The sequence below is a fragment of the Melospiza melodia genome, chromosome 3 (assembly GCF_035770615.1).
Source record: "Melospiza melodia melodia isolate bMelMel2 chromosome 3, bMelMel2.pri, whole genome shotgun sequence".
NCBI classification, from domain to species: Eukaryota; Metazoa; Chordata; class Aves; order Passeriformes; family Passerellidae; genus Melospiza; species Melospiza melodia.
The window spans coordinates 39167828-39184443 of NC_086196.1; the positions used below are offsets into that span (position 1 = coordinate 39167828).

General features: G+C 43.0%; 1 protein-coding gene across 1 annotated transcript in view; it reads right to left on the bottom strand.

Annotated features, from left to right (window-relative positions):
- Positions 1–15447: 15447 nt before the first annotated feature.
- Positions 15448–16616, bottom strand: part of AIG1 (androgen induced 1) — a 123533-nt gene continuing 122364 nt past the window's right edge. The window contains exon 6 of the mRNA XM_063151392.1: positions 15448–16087. Within this exon, the coding sequence (XP_063007462.1) occupies positions 16050–16087 (38 nt within the window). The 3' untranslated portion in view covers positions 15448–16049. The remainder of the gene's footprint in view (positions 16088–16616) is intronic.

The window sequence follows — 16616 nt, forward strand, 5'->3', positions numbered from 1 at the left end:
TTCCCCAGCTCCGTTGCCCTTCCCTGGACACGCTCCAGCCCCTCAGTGTCCTCCCTGCAGTGATGGGCCCAGAACTGGACACAGGATTTGAGGCACAGCCTCACCGGTGCCGAGTACAGGGGGACAATCCCTGCCCTGCTCCTGCTGGCCACACCATTGCTGATCCAGGCCAGGATGCCATCGGCCTTCTTGGCCACCTGGGCACAGCTGGCTCATGCTCAGCTGCTGTTTTCCAGCACCCCCAGGTCCTTTTCTGCCAGGGCACTTCCCAGCCACTCTTCCCCAGCCTGTAGCCCTGCCTGGGGCTGTTGTGACACAAGGGCAGGACCTGGCCCTTGGCCTTGCTGAGCCTCGTAGCCCTGGCCTCAGCCCACTGGTCCAGCCTGTCCAGATCCCCCTGCAGAGCCTTCCTGCCCTCCAGCAGATCAACTATCCCACCCAACTTGATGTCTCAATCCCCTCATCCAGATCATCAATGCACATGCCAAACTGGCCCCAGCACTGATCCCTGGAGAGCACCACAAGTGACAGATCACCAGCTGGATGCAACACCATTCACCACCACTCCCTGGGCCCAGCCATCCAGACAGCTTTTTGCCCAGTGAACAGTGCACCAGACCAAGGCATGAGCAGCCAGTTTCTCCAGGAGAATGCTGTAGGAAATAGTGTCCAAGGATTTACTGAAGTCCAGGTAGACTATATTCATAGCTTTCCCCTCATTCACTAAGTGGGGTCACCTTATTGTAAACTTAAATCAGGTTGGTCAAGCAGGACCCATCTTTCACAAACCCACCCTGGCTGGGCCTGATTTCCCAGTTGTCTGTATGTACCCTGTGATGGCACCCATGATGATCTGCTCTACAACCTTCTCTAGGACCAGGACTTACAGGCCCGTTGTTCTCTGGATCCTCATCCCTCCCATTCTTGTAGATGGGTTTGACATTTGGTAACTGCACCTCCTCAGTTAGCCAGGACTGCTGGTGAATGATGGAAAGTGGGTTGGTGAGCACTTCTGCCAGCTCCCTCAGCACCCTTGGGTGGATCCCATCCAGCCCTATAAACTTGTGTGTATCTAAATTGTGTTGCAGGTCACTGACCAACATCCCTTAGATCATGGGGGCTCCATTCTGTTCCCCACCCCTGTCTTCTAGGTCAGGGCACTTGGTGCCCCAACAACCACTGGTTATATTAAAGACTAAGAGAAAGGCATTAAGCACTTCAGTCTTCTCCTCACCCTTTGTCACTTTCCTTCACATCTAAAAAAAGATGCAGATTCTCCTTGGCCCTCCTGTTGCTGATGATGTATTTATAGAAACATTTTTATTGTCTTCTACTGCAGTAGCCAGATTAAGTTCTATTTGGGTTTTGGGTCCTTCTAATTTTCTCCCTGCATAACCTCACAACATGTTTGCAGTCCTCCTGAGTTGCCTGCCTGCCTCTTCCTCTAAAGGTCATAAATGCTCTTTTCATCCCCAAATTCCAGCCAAAGCTCTCTGTTCAGCCAAGCTGGTCTTCTTCCCCACTGGCTCATCTTTCAGCCTACCCCCACACCTTTGGGATTTCCTTCTTGAAGAATATCCAGCCTTCCTGGACCCCTTTACCCTTGAGGACTGACTGCCATGGGACTCTGCAACCAGTCTCCTAGACAGGTCAAAGTCTGCCTTTCAAAAATCCAGCGCCTTCTTGGCCTTTACACAGATTCTTATCCATAAACACTCAATCTTATTGCCATCATCAGTAAGCTTCAAAAAATCTAAACACTCCCTAACATACAGGGATACCACACTTCTTCCTTGCCTATTCCTTCTGATCTGTGTCCTCATATATGAGCATCTAGTTTGCTCCCAAGCCTGAAAAGAGGGTGTAGGGTGCTGGTGCCCATTTGGCAAGACCACTTTTTTTTTTTTTACAGCTTTGTTTCTTTATTATACCTTTGTGTTTTTTGCCTCTTTCACTTGCTGCTTTTAAGTCACAGCTTGCTGGGAAGGGAAGGCTTCAGTTTCTCATGAAGTAGAGACTGTTCAGTCAAAGCCCAACTTTAAAAATACATTTTCTAAATATGCACTATTCACTGGTGTGCTCAGTGATTTGATTGGCAGAAATAAAAACTGCAAAAGTGGATCTTGTCAGTCATTCTTAAGTCTTCCTTAATATGGAAGCAATCACCTCCCATTTCAACCATTTTCTGCAAGGGACACAGTGGGCTTAACAAAATGCACATACCTGCAGTCTCAACTTATTTTCTGGTAATTTTTTTTGTGTGTGGATTGCAGATGTGCAAGGGCAAGATAAGAGACCCTTCCCTGTGACATCTGAAAACCCATCCTGGCCTATATTCCATCATTTTCTGGAAATGCTCTGCATGTGTGCACACTGGCCCAGCTCTGAGTGTCTGTCTCATGAGATCCAAAGGACAAGAGTACACAACCTCTATGTTGTGCAACACCTGCTCATTTCAGACTCATCTTTCATAAGTGGTGAACATCCATGGTGCTGTCTGTACTCTGAGATACATTGAGACACCCACCAGCTTTTAAAGAAGACCAAGGTGGCCTCATACTGAGGTTCCAAATTATGTTTAGAGAATGGTCCCAGAACTCTTTTTTTCCCCATCATTAAAAGACCTCCTAAGGAAGAATTAAACTGGTAGTGCTCTATGGTAAATTTAGCTACAGTGTTTCTGGGACAAGATGTCCATAGAACAAGCATCTCTCATTTATCACCCGAACATCTCAATTCTGACCTGAAACACAAATTTGGTGCCACGTGTAGCAATGTGTTTGTGGTCTGTTGCAAATGCCAGCCAGCGAGGGAATATGTTGGTTTAAGGCACGCAAGTAAAAAGCACAGCTTTTAAAAGCTCAGCTTCATTTTCCTTTGCTGGGAAAGGAAATAATTATTCTATTTATTTTGCTCCCAAGATGGGAATAGTAAATGTATTTCTCACCTCACTGAGAGGGAAAAAATCACACCCAATATGGTTAAGGTGCACCCCCTTTTACAGAGCAATGTGACAACCTTGCAGCTTCAATGCTTTAGCTGCTGCCTTCTGGATTTTTTCTTTTTAATGTGGTTTATTCTTGAGAGATCCCTCATGCATGAGCATCTTGGATTGTTTCCTACAGAACAGCAGAGCTCCTAAATAAAAGGAATGGGTAGGGCAGAAGTGAAGCTTATTTCAAACAGGGCTTTAGAGGAGCTGATTTTGCTGCCATGTGGAGGCAAATATTTGGCCACAGAGGAAGAACATCTTAAAAATGAGCTATGCTCCAGGGGTGAGCAGATCAGTCCTTCCTAGAGGCCTGTGGTAATTCATTTCTTGGATGATGTGAGCTGTGATTCCGCTGAGGCTGCTGCTTTGTTTGTTTGCTCTTGCAGCGAGTGCGCTGCAGTTGAGATCGCCTTTTCCACAGCCCAGAGGCACCTTCTGGAGAGCCAGCGCCCAGGAGAGCATTTGGATATTTGTGTCCTGTGATCAGGGACGGGGCTCTGGGAGAAAAACTGGAGCACAGATGATGTTCAGACCAGGAGTGCACACAGCACTGCTCCTTTTTGACCCTTTTAGGGAATGCTTCCTTGTTTTTCAGCCACTGGGTGCTGTGACACAAATTTCTCTGTATGTAGTGTTGCTTCCCATGACCAAAAGTCCTGCAAAAGAGGAGCCAGTTGGGACAATTCCTGCACAAGTTTCCCCCCACTCCTCTCCAGCTCCAGTGACAGCAACCTGTGTCTTCACAATACTTCTTGGCCTCAGCTCCCTCATAGTGAGGTGATCCACAAAGTGAACACTAGAAGGCATTCTCTGAGCCAAGGGTTTTTCCCCAGCAGCTTGCAGAAAGGCCCATTTGCCTTCCTCAGGGCTGGTGTTGCCTCCATTCAGCCTTCACATCTCTGTGCAACTTTTGCTCTGAGTGCAATGATGCTGGTGACAGGGGAGGAAACCTGGCTCTAGGTAGAGATGCTCAGAAAAAAAGTTGCATTACATGTAAATCCTAAAACTTGTCTGAGTGGATGAGGGCTCCAAGGCACAAGGTTTGCTGCTCCCAGGGGTGGTGCAGCCTGTTTCCTCCCTGGAATAGCATGGGAATATGGCTCAGCTGGAGGCAGTGGGGCCAACACACCGCCCAGGCGGCCACACGGGCACGCAAGTGGGTGAGTTAAGGACATACTTTCAGCCTTAATTCTGAGTTTCCTAGGTTTTGTCAGTTTGAGCCAGATTCCTAATGTTATTTTAATGCAGTTGTTTTGTGTGTGAATAATATGCTTTCCATGCCAAACCACAAGCCCTGGAACTAATATCTCATAAAAATGCCTAGAGTCCAAAGCTAATAGTTGTAATTCAGCTGATCGAGTGGTGCCTAAAAAGTTCCGGATTAACGCTGTTCTCCAAGGGGAAGTAAAATTAAACTCGCCTTCTGAGGGGCTGGGTGCTATTTTGCACCACAGTGCCTTAGCCTGGGCTGAGGGATGCAGCTTGCTGCAGACCCTGGCCATCCCATGGCAGGGCTCAGTGCTCTGTGGGCAGAGGAGGTTGGGGCTGTGGGGAGGGGGTGTGAGGGGTTTTCATAATTTTTTCCCTTCAAAAGCTCCCACCCTTCCAGCAACACCCCACCCATGCTATGTCACTACAGCTCATGCTTGCACAGCCCTTATGCTGGGGCAGTGATTCAGATGCCAAATGGGGCGGGGGGCTGGTCCCTCCCTCCCAGGCCGGTGGTGGCAGGATGAGTGGCAGCTGAGGTGACATCAGGAGCTGTGCCTGCCAGGCACGGTGGGCAGGAGCTGGTGCTGGACCCAGCAAGGGGGCAGGTGCCCCTTCCCCTCCCAAAGAATTTGGATGCAAGAGAGACTTGCAGAGAGGGGACACGGAGGGGCAAAGCTGTCCCTTGACGCTCTTTCCGTGCGGGGAAGTCGTGCCACAGGATGTCAGTGCAGCCTGTGAGAATGCCATGCCTCCCGAAAGAAAGGACTGTCTCCTCTCAAAAGCACACAGGAAGATCTCTTTCCCAGAATATCTTATTTAGGAAACTTGCATCACAGCAGCAAAGCAGAATGCTTATTTGGGAAAAGAAAATGAGATGTGGCCCCAAGTCAGCGCCTGCCTGTAGGCTCTGTAGCAGAAAGTTTGAGGAGGCACCCGAGGCAGCTGCTGGCTCGCAGTGCCAAAGGCAGAGCTGGGTGAGCTGGAGGCCCAGCTGGTGTTTGCTGCCTGTGCCGTGTCCTCCAGTGCTGGCTGTGGAGCTGTAAGGTATCAGGGATTTTCCTGTTACACCAGAAAGGGATCAGCTAGATTAGCTTCTGCAGAGGTGAGAAGGAAATGTGTCATGTTGACTGTTTATTTTGCTCTAATTGGATTCAGACCCTCTTTCTGAATAAATCTTGGTTTACTCCAGCTCCTGTGGTTTTTCATGGCTGTGAATGCAGAGGAGCTGTTCCAGGGATGGACAAGAGATCCTCGGCTGCAGTGGGGAAAGCAAAGGGATCACGGGATCACACTGTGGTCACTAGAGGCAGGCAGCCTGCAAGCAGCACGGCTGCTTCAGGAAGCTCTCATGGTCACATCCTGCATGAGGCTTTGTGGTCATGGATAGCTTCAGGCAGCACGAGGCAAAAGCTGCTCTTTGAGCAGGGAATTTTAAGCTTTTCAGCCTTTCAGATATGACATCTACAGCTGCTCTGGGCAAGCTGCAGCAGCACAACGCTCTGACCTGGGGGCAATCCTGCCTGTAAGAAAGCAGCACATGCCGGTCCCCTTCAACAGAGAGAGCTGCGCTGTCAGCAAATCTGCTGCACTTCATCATCCTTCTCTAGCTGGTGTGGAACTCTGTAGGAAAATTATCTTGGTCTGCTGTTTTTCTTGGCCTGCTCGCTCAGAAACACGGAAAGTACCTGCAGCAGGAGTGGCTTCTCAGGTTCATCCCTTAAATCTCTGGAAACAAAATGGGCTCAGATGGAAAAGAAGAGAGAGCACAGTTTAAGAACCATAGGCCTGGGTATCTGCAAGCTACTAATCGACCTCTCTAAACCAGCAAATACTTTTCATTTCTGTGTCCCTTGCACTATGGAAACTTTTTGACGTCTCTGTACTGGCCAATGTGGTTTGAATCCATGCCTCTGAATCACATGGGTATCAAAATCCTCAGACCAGCTGGACTAAGTAAAGCTCTCTTGATGAGCACAGCAGAAACAAGACATAAAATAAATCATTAAATCATTGACATTTTTGGGTGATCTAAATTATGCCTGTATATGTGTTACAGAGTCAAGATTTGATTTTGAAATTCTTCCACTTATTTCTTGTTCTTACAGGTGCAAATGAATGCTATATAAAGAAGACACATTTCTCTGGAGAGCATCTGCTCCTACAGTTTCCTAAGATGTCCTGTATTTGCACATGTCTCTTCTTGTACATGAACCTGTGACTTGTCTGAGAGTTCTGTTGTCTTATTGGAATTGGACATTAAAATGATCTTTTATTGTTCTTTTGGTCACACTTCTCTCTGTGACAGATGATTGTGTTTTCTGTTGGCTGTGCTATTCTTTAACTGATCACTGAAGGATCAAATCCAGATGCTGGGTACATTCTCTGTTTGAGGGGGGTATTGGAGTACTTTGGTAAACAAATTGTCATCATTTTCGATGGCACCTTTGCCTTGATCATTTGCTCTTGCAGAACTCATTTGTTTTAGTACTTTTAGAGCCCATGGGAGGTGCTAAGTAAACACTTCAAACTTTAAAAGAAGTTACTGGCAAACTGCGAGGTGGTAAAATTAAGTAAAATACCCAGCATCACACAGGTAAGCAGAGCAACTCTTTTTTCTTCCTATGTTGTCCTGATTAATTTACAGCACGTCAGATCAGGATTTTACATTCTGCCTACCTGCAGAGTTTCCTACAGCAGTATCCATCCTGATTAAAAAAAAAAAAAAACCAAAAAAACCCAACCAACCAACGAAAAAAAAATCCAAAAAACCCCACCAAAAAACAAAAACCAAAACAAATTAAAAAAAAAAAAATAAAACCAAACACCAACAACCCAGTATGATCAACTAATTTGAAGGATTTTTTTATATAGATAATACAGTCTGGTTTTGCTTATCTTCAGTTTTGGAGTGCCTGAGCCATCTTAGAAAATTTAGCCTGAATCAGACATGTAGAATTTCCTAGTGAAGAATATCCCAATTACAAAATGAAACTTAGGTTAAAGGAAAATAGCTGAAAACAGAGACTGCTACCAGAAAACATGATACAACATGGACATTGGGAGACACTGTAATACAGGAATCCCTGCATCTACTGAAGTTTGCCACCTCTACAACAAAGCTGCTTTGCTTCCACGAAGCCGTGCTATTATACAGGTTTTTAGGGAAGGAAGGAGCACAGAGCATTATTTCTAAGGGAAATCACAGGTGCAGTAGGAGAGCTGCTGGTGCAGGCATCCCTCTCCCACGGCAGCACCCACACAGCAAAGTGGGAATGGCTCCATAACAGAAGCAAGGACAGGATGGGCTCAAGGGTCACCCAGTGAAAAAATTGGTAGGGGCACCAAGAGGCTGCCAGTTCCTCTCCTGCTGTCCTGCCAGGGGAAGCATTAGAGAAAACAGGTTACTATTCTGCAGACTGAAAGTAAAGATAAATGAATTACTCAATCCAGAACTTCACAAAAAACAGCAAGATGTCTTTTGGAAATGCAGAAAGACCCATCTGTCTGTTGCTTTCTTAGCAAGATGAAAATTGAAGGACATTGTATAAGCCAAGGGAAAACCCCAACACTCTCCAACACAAAATTCAGTTAAATCTCTGTCCTCAGCAGCTTCCAAATCACATAAACATCAGGAATATTGGAGAACTGGGGCACAGGGTCTTAAGAGGCCAGGGCAGAAAACAATGTTGTCTCCTTGCAAGAGAAGCTATAAATAGTATTTAGCATCTTCAAGCAGGCAAGTTCATAAGTGAGCCTGCCTGACTGTGAACTGGCTTCTTCGACAACTTAGTATTCAGGAGAGAGAAGAATTGCCATAGCAACATTCCCATCTTCTGACATGTATCATGCAGATCATGTAGTCAAGGCAGCACAGCACCCTCTCACACATGTGCTCTGTGAACTTTTGTGTTCCTGACAGTATTAAAGAGAGAACTGTGTCTCATGATTGACACACTTGCCTGTGTGTCTTTCTGATTCCTTAAAAAATATATGGAAATGCTTCCCTTCCCCCATCCTCCTCCTTTGAACTGTTTTCTCTTTTCCATCCCACTGTAATGATGAGAACAGCTCCTGTCCCAGATCTGTAGATATATGTTCCTGACAGTAGTCCTACGCTATGCAAATGTGTAAACTGCAAAATGTAGAGGGCTTTAAAAAATTAAGTATATCCAGCAGAATCTAAATTCTGAGGGCTGAAAGGGACTAGAAATCTTTCAGTACCTGCATAATTAATGCTCTATTAAGCAAAGGCCTTACGTCTCTTTTCTTTTGGGTTTTTTTATTTATTTTTTGCTTTGAGTTAGCCTGAAATCTCCAGACACACGAATCAACCATTCCTATGGCACATGCCAGTATATATGCCACCCTGTGTGGGAGCTGAGTTCACAAGCAGAGCAGAATACCTGTTTGCAGGCAGGATCTGGCTAACCCCTGGGATGGCTTTGGCTGTTTGGACTTCCCACGGCAGGAAAAGCACTACACATCACACAGGGCTGAGCTGTGGGCCACTACAAACGGGAGGCTGCAACACTGTGCAGTGACACCCATGTCTGTAGCCCTGACTGCAGTGACAGCCAGGTGCTTGACTTCACAAGTGCTCTTGGTTTGATTGTATCATAGGTCCATCCAGTGGACCTCTTTCTAAGCTTACTGCCTAGTCAGAATTGTGGCTCCTTTCAAAACCTCTGCAATGCTAGAAAGAGTTGGAATATAATGATACCAATGTATTTATGTGTGTCTCTAACTACAGCTATCCCACCAGTGGTTCTGACATTAAAAGCACCACAATATACAGTCATGTACCTGCATACTTTCCCCTCAGACCTTGGATTTTACACACTGTGCCATCCTTGGCAGGATGTCTATTGCACAATTTCTGCAGACAGGTTGGCCTCAGTAAACCCCTTCTCCAAGGAGTGGGCTCAAAATCCTGCATAACTCTAAGGCCTTGGCAGAAAGAGACCAAAACTCATTTTGACTGAGTGCTCTCTCTGGACTGTATGCACCTAACTGTGGGCTACAGCTAGGCAATGTAATTTTTCTAACCATGTTATTTTATCCTCTCTTGGCTGCCTTCTTACACAACTCCCCAGAGCTGCCTAATAAGCATTCACTGCAAAACATTCCCATTGGATGGTAAAAGCTCCCATTGTTTGTGCCAAGGGGGCCCCTTTGTACAACTGTCTGCTGGAGGCAGGTAACCTTTGGATGGTAACATCTTCTTCCATCTTTCCCCCACCCATATTCCTGTCCTCTCCACCTCTCTTCCCCAGTGTTTAGGGCTACTGTACAAAGCTTGGTACCTTACATGCTACCAAAGGAGCCAGGACCTCATCACATCCCAAGCAGGTGAATCTAATTATGTTGTGGTCAGTTTTGCTTAGTGGCTCAGCTACGATTACATCTCCAATGAGCCATCTCCTGAACTTCACCCATGCTTGAAAGCCCTCCCTGCCTTGGTGTACTTCATTCCAAGACATGAAGATTCAAGAAATTCCCTCTTCATAACTTGTTCCATGGTAACTCTTGGCCAGAATATGCACAGGTAGTTGAGGTCCTCCATTATCGTAATTTTGCTGCCTCACCAAGTATTGTGTGACTAACTGCCTCTTCCTACTCCATGACTAACAGCACTCCTGTTAAGCCACTCCATTCTCTAGAGAATGGTTTTTCAGTTTAATACCAGTCACAGAAAAGGGGTGACCTCCCTCTCTTTTATCCCATTTCATCTGTCAGGTGTAAACTTCAGAGCCAAACTGAGAACCATTATTATATAAGAACAACTTATTGTATTGTACATAGTAAATAAGCTAAGAAAATTATATATAGACAGATAGCCAGGCACTGTTCTGCCTGCAGAAATGCAGGAACTGCAGAGTCCTGCAGCCACAGACTGTTTCTGTTGCTTTGGGCAGAATGGCCAGCAGCTGACCAGCCTTATTCCCAGGAGAAAAGTATGAGGAGAAGGGGCTGTCAGTTTGGAGTTATGGTGGCATTACTGTCCCTGTCAAAAATGATGCCTTCCACAGTGCCTGATTTTTCCCCATAGAAAGTAAGTAAGTGCCATTTAACATCCAACTGTCATCATTTGTTTCTGCAGAAAATCGTGTGTGTATACACATGTGTATATACGTGTCCACGTGTGTGCTGAACTTCTGTCTACACAATACACATACAGAGGAGCCTATCTGCATAACAGAAAGCAAAGAGAAATTCAGTCCTAGAACTGACTGCACTATAGCAATCTCTACATTCAGAATGCACACTGCAGAGATACTTCTCCAGCCTAATGGTAGGACATTGATTTTTTAATACACAAGCTATATATAAAATGCTGAATTTGAACACCATGGCTAGTTGTGACATTAATAACACAAAAAAGATGCTATTTCACTTCTATCTCATTTTACACAACTCTAAGGAACAGCAGATACCTTCTCCAGTGGGCCACAAAGTCTGTGGCCTACCTTTCAAATTTCTGTACTGGCATTTATTGTGATGAGGTTCAAATCCCTTTACAGCTGTGGTCTGAACAACAAAGGGGTACTTAAGGGAATAAAACTACAACTTGCTCTTCTGGGTTACATTAAAACCCATTGATTTCCATCTGTTACTTGAACAAAACAGTGTGCATTTTGATAAAAATAAAATTGCTCATTTTGGAGAATATATGCTAAATATATTTCATGTTTGTGGTCTGCAAATTGGGCAGTTCTGTTCTTCCTAGTTACTTAAATAATACAAGCAAGAGGAAGTAGCTATGCACAAAATGCATATTTTCACTCTAAGCTCAAACCCCTATCATTCCATCATTAGAAGCACTACACAGAATGCCCCACCTGCCAGTCCACTTGACCCCTCATTCAGCAAAGCCCCTGCAATCAAAAGCACCAGTGCACGTGCTGTGAGGTCAGGATGTGCCCAAGAACTTTTCTAAACAGACCTCAACAGCTACATCCTTTTACTTTCCAGTTTAGTTTCATTCTCCCTTTGTTCTTACTTTAAAGAGGAGGGAGATTGTTGCTACTGTAGAGAGCTGACCAGCCAAACTTCCAGATGTTCTTTTCTTCCCTGTGACTTTGGCAGTAGTCAAACTCCCGGGTTTCTGTCCTTCCCAGCAACACCTGTGACCCCAGTTTAACCATCTGGCCACGGCAGCAGGTGAAGCTCTGAACCACAGGAGCAGAGCACTGGGGTACCCTAGTGGAGATTACCTCCTCTACTAGGAGACACCAGGCTTTGATCAGGAACTTTCTTAGGCTGCTGCAGACAGAAGACACCTGTCACCAACATTTGACCCTACTCACATGACAATAGAGGGCATTAAAAGATAGCATTAGTAACACTTCTCTAAGTCTGCATTCAGAGGTGACCTCACCTACACCTCTTCTATTGCTTGCTCCTTTACTCCCAGGGCAGGAACACCCAACCTGCCTTGGTGGTGCTCGTCTCAGGCTCATGGTCTCTTCAGGACTATACATCAGCTCACATTTTAGATGATGAATCTTTTCAGTGCTCACTCTAATGGTATCTGAGTCTTCAAAGGCTACTGAAGTGCGAATCAGAGCAGACGGACCAATCCTTGTAGAAAATAAAAGGCAAAGAATAAATTATTGTTAGGATTTGAAGTAGTCTTTGAAAAGCAAATTCAATAGGAAAAATGAACTGAGAAGTGCCTGAGTTATACACTGCCACTAGAAACTGCCCCCTGGAGCCTGCAGAATGGTGAGCCATTAGTCAGTCTACTCAGTGGCCAAGCGCCTTTGACATGCACTGGTGGTGATTTTGCTAATATTACTCCCATGGGCAGAGAAGCAAAGACTATGGAAAATTAGGGAAAATATTTGTCATTTTTCTTTAAAATAAGGCAATGGTAGCTATACAAAGACATCAAATTACAGTTTTATCTCACACAAGCCAAATCACAGATTGAAATAATTTAATGTTGAGATCATGGCACAAATTTGTAAATTATGACAATGCCTTTGTAACAGAATGGTATGGGAACTATGAATACATGTTTTGGGGCAGCTACATGCAGGCAGAAAGTCAGGATGAGCTTTCTAATGCCAAATAGGGGACATAGTCACAATAAAATTCATGACAACATGGTGGCTAGACTTTCTAACCAGCCTTTTTTTCTAACCCCTTATTTTGTGTTCTATTACTAAAAAAAGAGATTACTAAGTTTGAAAAGTTGGGTATTGAGGAGTGAGGTAATGTCAGCATTTAGGCTGTCTGTTCAACCTTAATTTGGCCCCTTGTGAGTATGAATAATGATATTGCCTTTAATTAGATGATCACACAACATTTTTTCCTGTGCCTCATTCGTAACACTTGATGGATGGTGTTCACTGAATGATGAAACTGTATTTTGTTTTTTCCTCATGGTTCAAGGTGTGGCAGCCTTTCTTATTTACTGCACACTGTGCTCTTCTCTGACAACAAAACTAATGATTCCTTCCCACAGTTTTCTATGTGGTTTATCATTACAGCTATAACATAACAAACACTACTAATTTCATTTTATTGCAGTCCTCAAGGGAAAAGCTAGAGTTTTTTTTTCACTTAGCTCATTAATCTAGAACCTATTCTCATTGCTCAGGTTGTCATCAAAGTTTGGCTTCCCCCACACTTCAATGCAGCTTTATTTGCATCAGCTCTGGGGAAGTATTGACAATACATGGGAGGCAAAGTGGCTTCCCCAATCTGTCTGTGTCTTGGGTAGTCAAGGCATGAAGAGGATCAAGAGACCAGGGATGGCAGAGAAAATCCTATTCAGCCACAACTTTAATTATTCGCAAAGATAATAAACACTCTGGAGAATTATCTGTGCACCACAGGGAAATGCAGGCTTATTATTTTTCCAAAAATTTGGACAAATAGGCATTCCTCATAAATTCAGAAAAGCTGCAAATATAAATGTTGTCCTCAGACTGAGTTCCACAACAAAATTAGAGAAAAGTTTTCTAGACTTTTTTTTTTCATAGACTTTCACTTGTAAATAAATTACTTGTTCTGACAAAAAGCTTTCCACCAAAAAAATAGTTCCCCCAAGAGAAATACCTTTCAGGGACAATTTCAGCCAAGATGGTTAAAATTTGGCAAGTTTACAAGTGACTTTTATTTTAGTCATCATTCATCCATCATCTTTCTTAAGAATGATGGATTGTGTAATCCTAAAGGGAATGAACACAGTCTAGAAGAGTGCTCTCTGGGTACACAGGCCCCCAAGTTATTTATAACATGGTTCATACATCAGAGGCTGGATTTAATGCTCTAAAATGTTTTTGACTTTAAGTACGATGATTCAAAGCTCACAGGAGGTGGAGAACTTTTTGAGATGTGAGAAGACAAATGGAGTTCAAACCTTCTTGGAATACTATAAATTTTCTTAAACCAAATGGAACCCACCACGTTTTGTGTCACATATATTGCCTTTGGCTAACACTGCCAACCTCAGGGGCTTAACTGAGATCTAAGCTTGGTGTCTATTTTCTTCAGGTGCTGAATATTCACAAATTCACAGATATGAGGGTTGACAACTTTAGGCATGCCTATGCAATACCTCTGAAAGGGAGCCTTCTTTCACTTGGACACCTACCTATGGATTTATCTATGCAATCCTGATCTCTGACAATTCTGTCCTCTTTATATTCTTACTCTATTTTCCATATTGCATATAATGACATGGTATTAGAAGAAAAACCTATCTTGAGCAGGTACAAAACTTGCTGAGAAGGAGGAATCTTTCCATCAATGTCAGTTTTTGAGATCTCAGACATTCAGTATTCAGTGGTGCCATATATACAGCAGACATGAGAACAGTGTGCTCTAGCAGAATGGGTACAGCTGTGTGGCATTTTATTATTTTTATTTAACACATTCTTCCCATCAGAACGAGTTCTGGAATTCTGTGAAGGAAACAATACCCATGAAATAAAATTTAATAAAAATGGTCTAGATTTAACAGCAGAGTAAAGGTTATGCAAATTCTTCATATGACAAAAAGTCAACAGGATTTGTGCTTCAGGCTTCCTGCCCTAAGCCACAGTTGCTGCTGTTGGAAAGTACAGCCAGATCCCCCAGAACATTCATTGTCCACCACTACTTTCATGTGCTACCACAGCTTTCAGAAGCAGTGACTTTAAGCAGTTCCTAGCTCACTGAACATGACTGAATCCATGCCTTCTTTCCTTTCTGAGTTTTAAAAGCAAGTAACATTGTGCACCTCTAATGAGGAATTCAGGAACAGCTGAACATAATATCCTTAATGCAAGGCCTCATGGCCATGGCCATTTGCTTCCAAATTCTACTGGTTTTGTGTGTCCTGTCCTCTCCCTCTGTAGGATCATTAGAAGAGCTCCTTCTCTATCTGGCCACTTATTTCCACTAAATTTCTAGCAATTTCCTTAGCTTTGAAATTTTGATCATCAAGTTAAAAATAATCTAGCAGATGGACAGACAAAGCCAATACCATTACTGAGTCTTATTTTTGAAGGAAACAAACCAAAAAGTACATTGTTGAACTTGTGCTGTTTCTTATGATAGTGTGTACATAAATATGTTTAAAAAGTACTGTGGAGGCATGTAATGAGTTGCAGGAGATCAGTTTTCCCCAGAATTATTCCAGAGCAGAAACATTGTTAAACAGTATTAGAACTGTGCAGGAATCCCGTTACTAAAAACAACACATTAGCACTATATATACTCAAAGTGCTCTGCTTGTGTTAAAATAAATGACTAAATACACTAATGAAAAAATATGTGATATGAATACCAATACTTGGATTGTAAAGCTACTTTTTAATAAATATTCTCTTGTGAAAAATTATTCACTTTATTTTAGTTCTTGACAATTTTTTTCTGCCTACTAGAGTTACTTCTTGATTGTCTAATAATTAAACAGAATCATGTTAGACTTAAACAATCACTAGTATTTTGCAATTGAATTCCTTATACAAACATGCATATGCTTAACTTCAAACATTTGCTTATGTGCCTTCCTGACGTAAGACTTAAATGCTTTCCCTTTTAGACACAAACAGCCCAGCCCCTCTAATGAGAACTTACAACTTGAAAATGCAGGATTTGTTATTTTACTATGAAAATAAGAAGGAAAATCCTCATGTAGAAATTATATCATCTACAGTTTTTTCCAGACACTGGAAAACCTGAAAATGTATCATTCAAATGCCATCAATCCATCTAAAATTTCAAGAATCAGCATGAAATAACAGAAATGCAAGGATAATTTAATCTTTATTTAGGTCTTAAGATCTTAACACTGCAAGTAAGATTTCACTGGACTGGTAAAATTATTAACATTACAAATTTAAGGCAGCTGTTACATAGTGTTACATTAATATTTCAGTCAGACTGAACTCTTCTTTAGATACATTCATGCAATTAACTTCTACGCTGTAATTTGAAATATATGGGATTGCTTTGTTTCTTTGTATTAGACCTATCTGGTAAAACTTTTTTCAAACAGTACAGAGAATGGACTCATTGTTTTTCTTGGCAGAAGTAAAAAGATCTAATGACTTAATGGTTAAATGACTTATTTGATTCAAGAAATGCATGTTGAGAATGCCTTGGAGATAAATATACATCTTATATGGGTATGTCACATGCAAGCATGGAGAAATTGAAGTTTAAAACATTAATATTATTTAGCTAAAATCATTTCCCCCCCCATAGAAAATCCAAAAATATCCTTGCACTGAGAAGTGGGCCCATGAAACTTCATCCTTCCCAAAAGATTCTTCTCCAAGCCAAACTCTGTTGGGATGAGAAATCTTCCATGCAGCTGTAAACAATTCTCTGTGTTGTCTCTTATGGTTCACTCCGATTTCGGCTTTTCTCTTCCTTCTTCAATACCTGAAAACATATAGAGAGCAGCTTCTAAAAATCTCTCAATAAAAACAACCCAGTGAAGGGTTTGTTTAGAGAGGTTCTTCTAATGCATTCATCTTTCTTTTCCCTTTTTCCATGTTGTTTCTCCTGAACTTGCTCGCATGTGTTACCTCACCTGCTGTGAAGGAAAAGAGCAGCTGCACACCTGATGGCAGTGGTTGTCCAGTAATGAACTGCACAACCCGCCCTCCCTCACTCCCATTTTCAGATCAGCCTGACCCCCTGCTGCACACCCAGCCTTTGATGGCTGCAGGGGTCTGGGAACACTTAGTTCCTTCACCTGCTCTGCTTACCTACTAGCAAACTAAAATAGATGTTACTATAGCTGAATCTAAGCAAACAACTTGGTTTGAAAGAAAATTTTAATAACTGTGTTTCAGAATTCAATAATTGGAAGCCCCTCTCCATTTCAGCATTGGATTTTTAAGTATTTGCAGGTACATCTCCCTTTTTCAAAAGTACAAGAATGAATAAACAATTACTACTGAGAGGG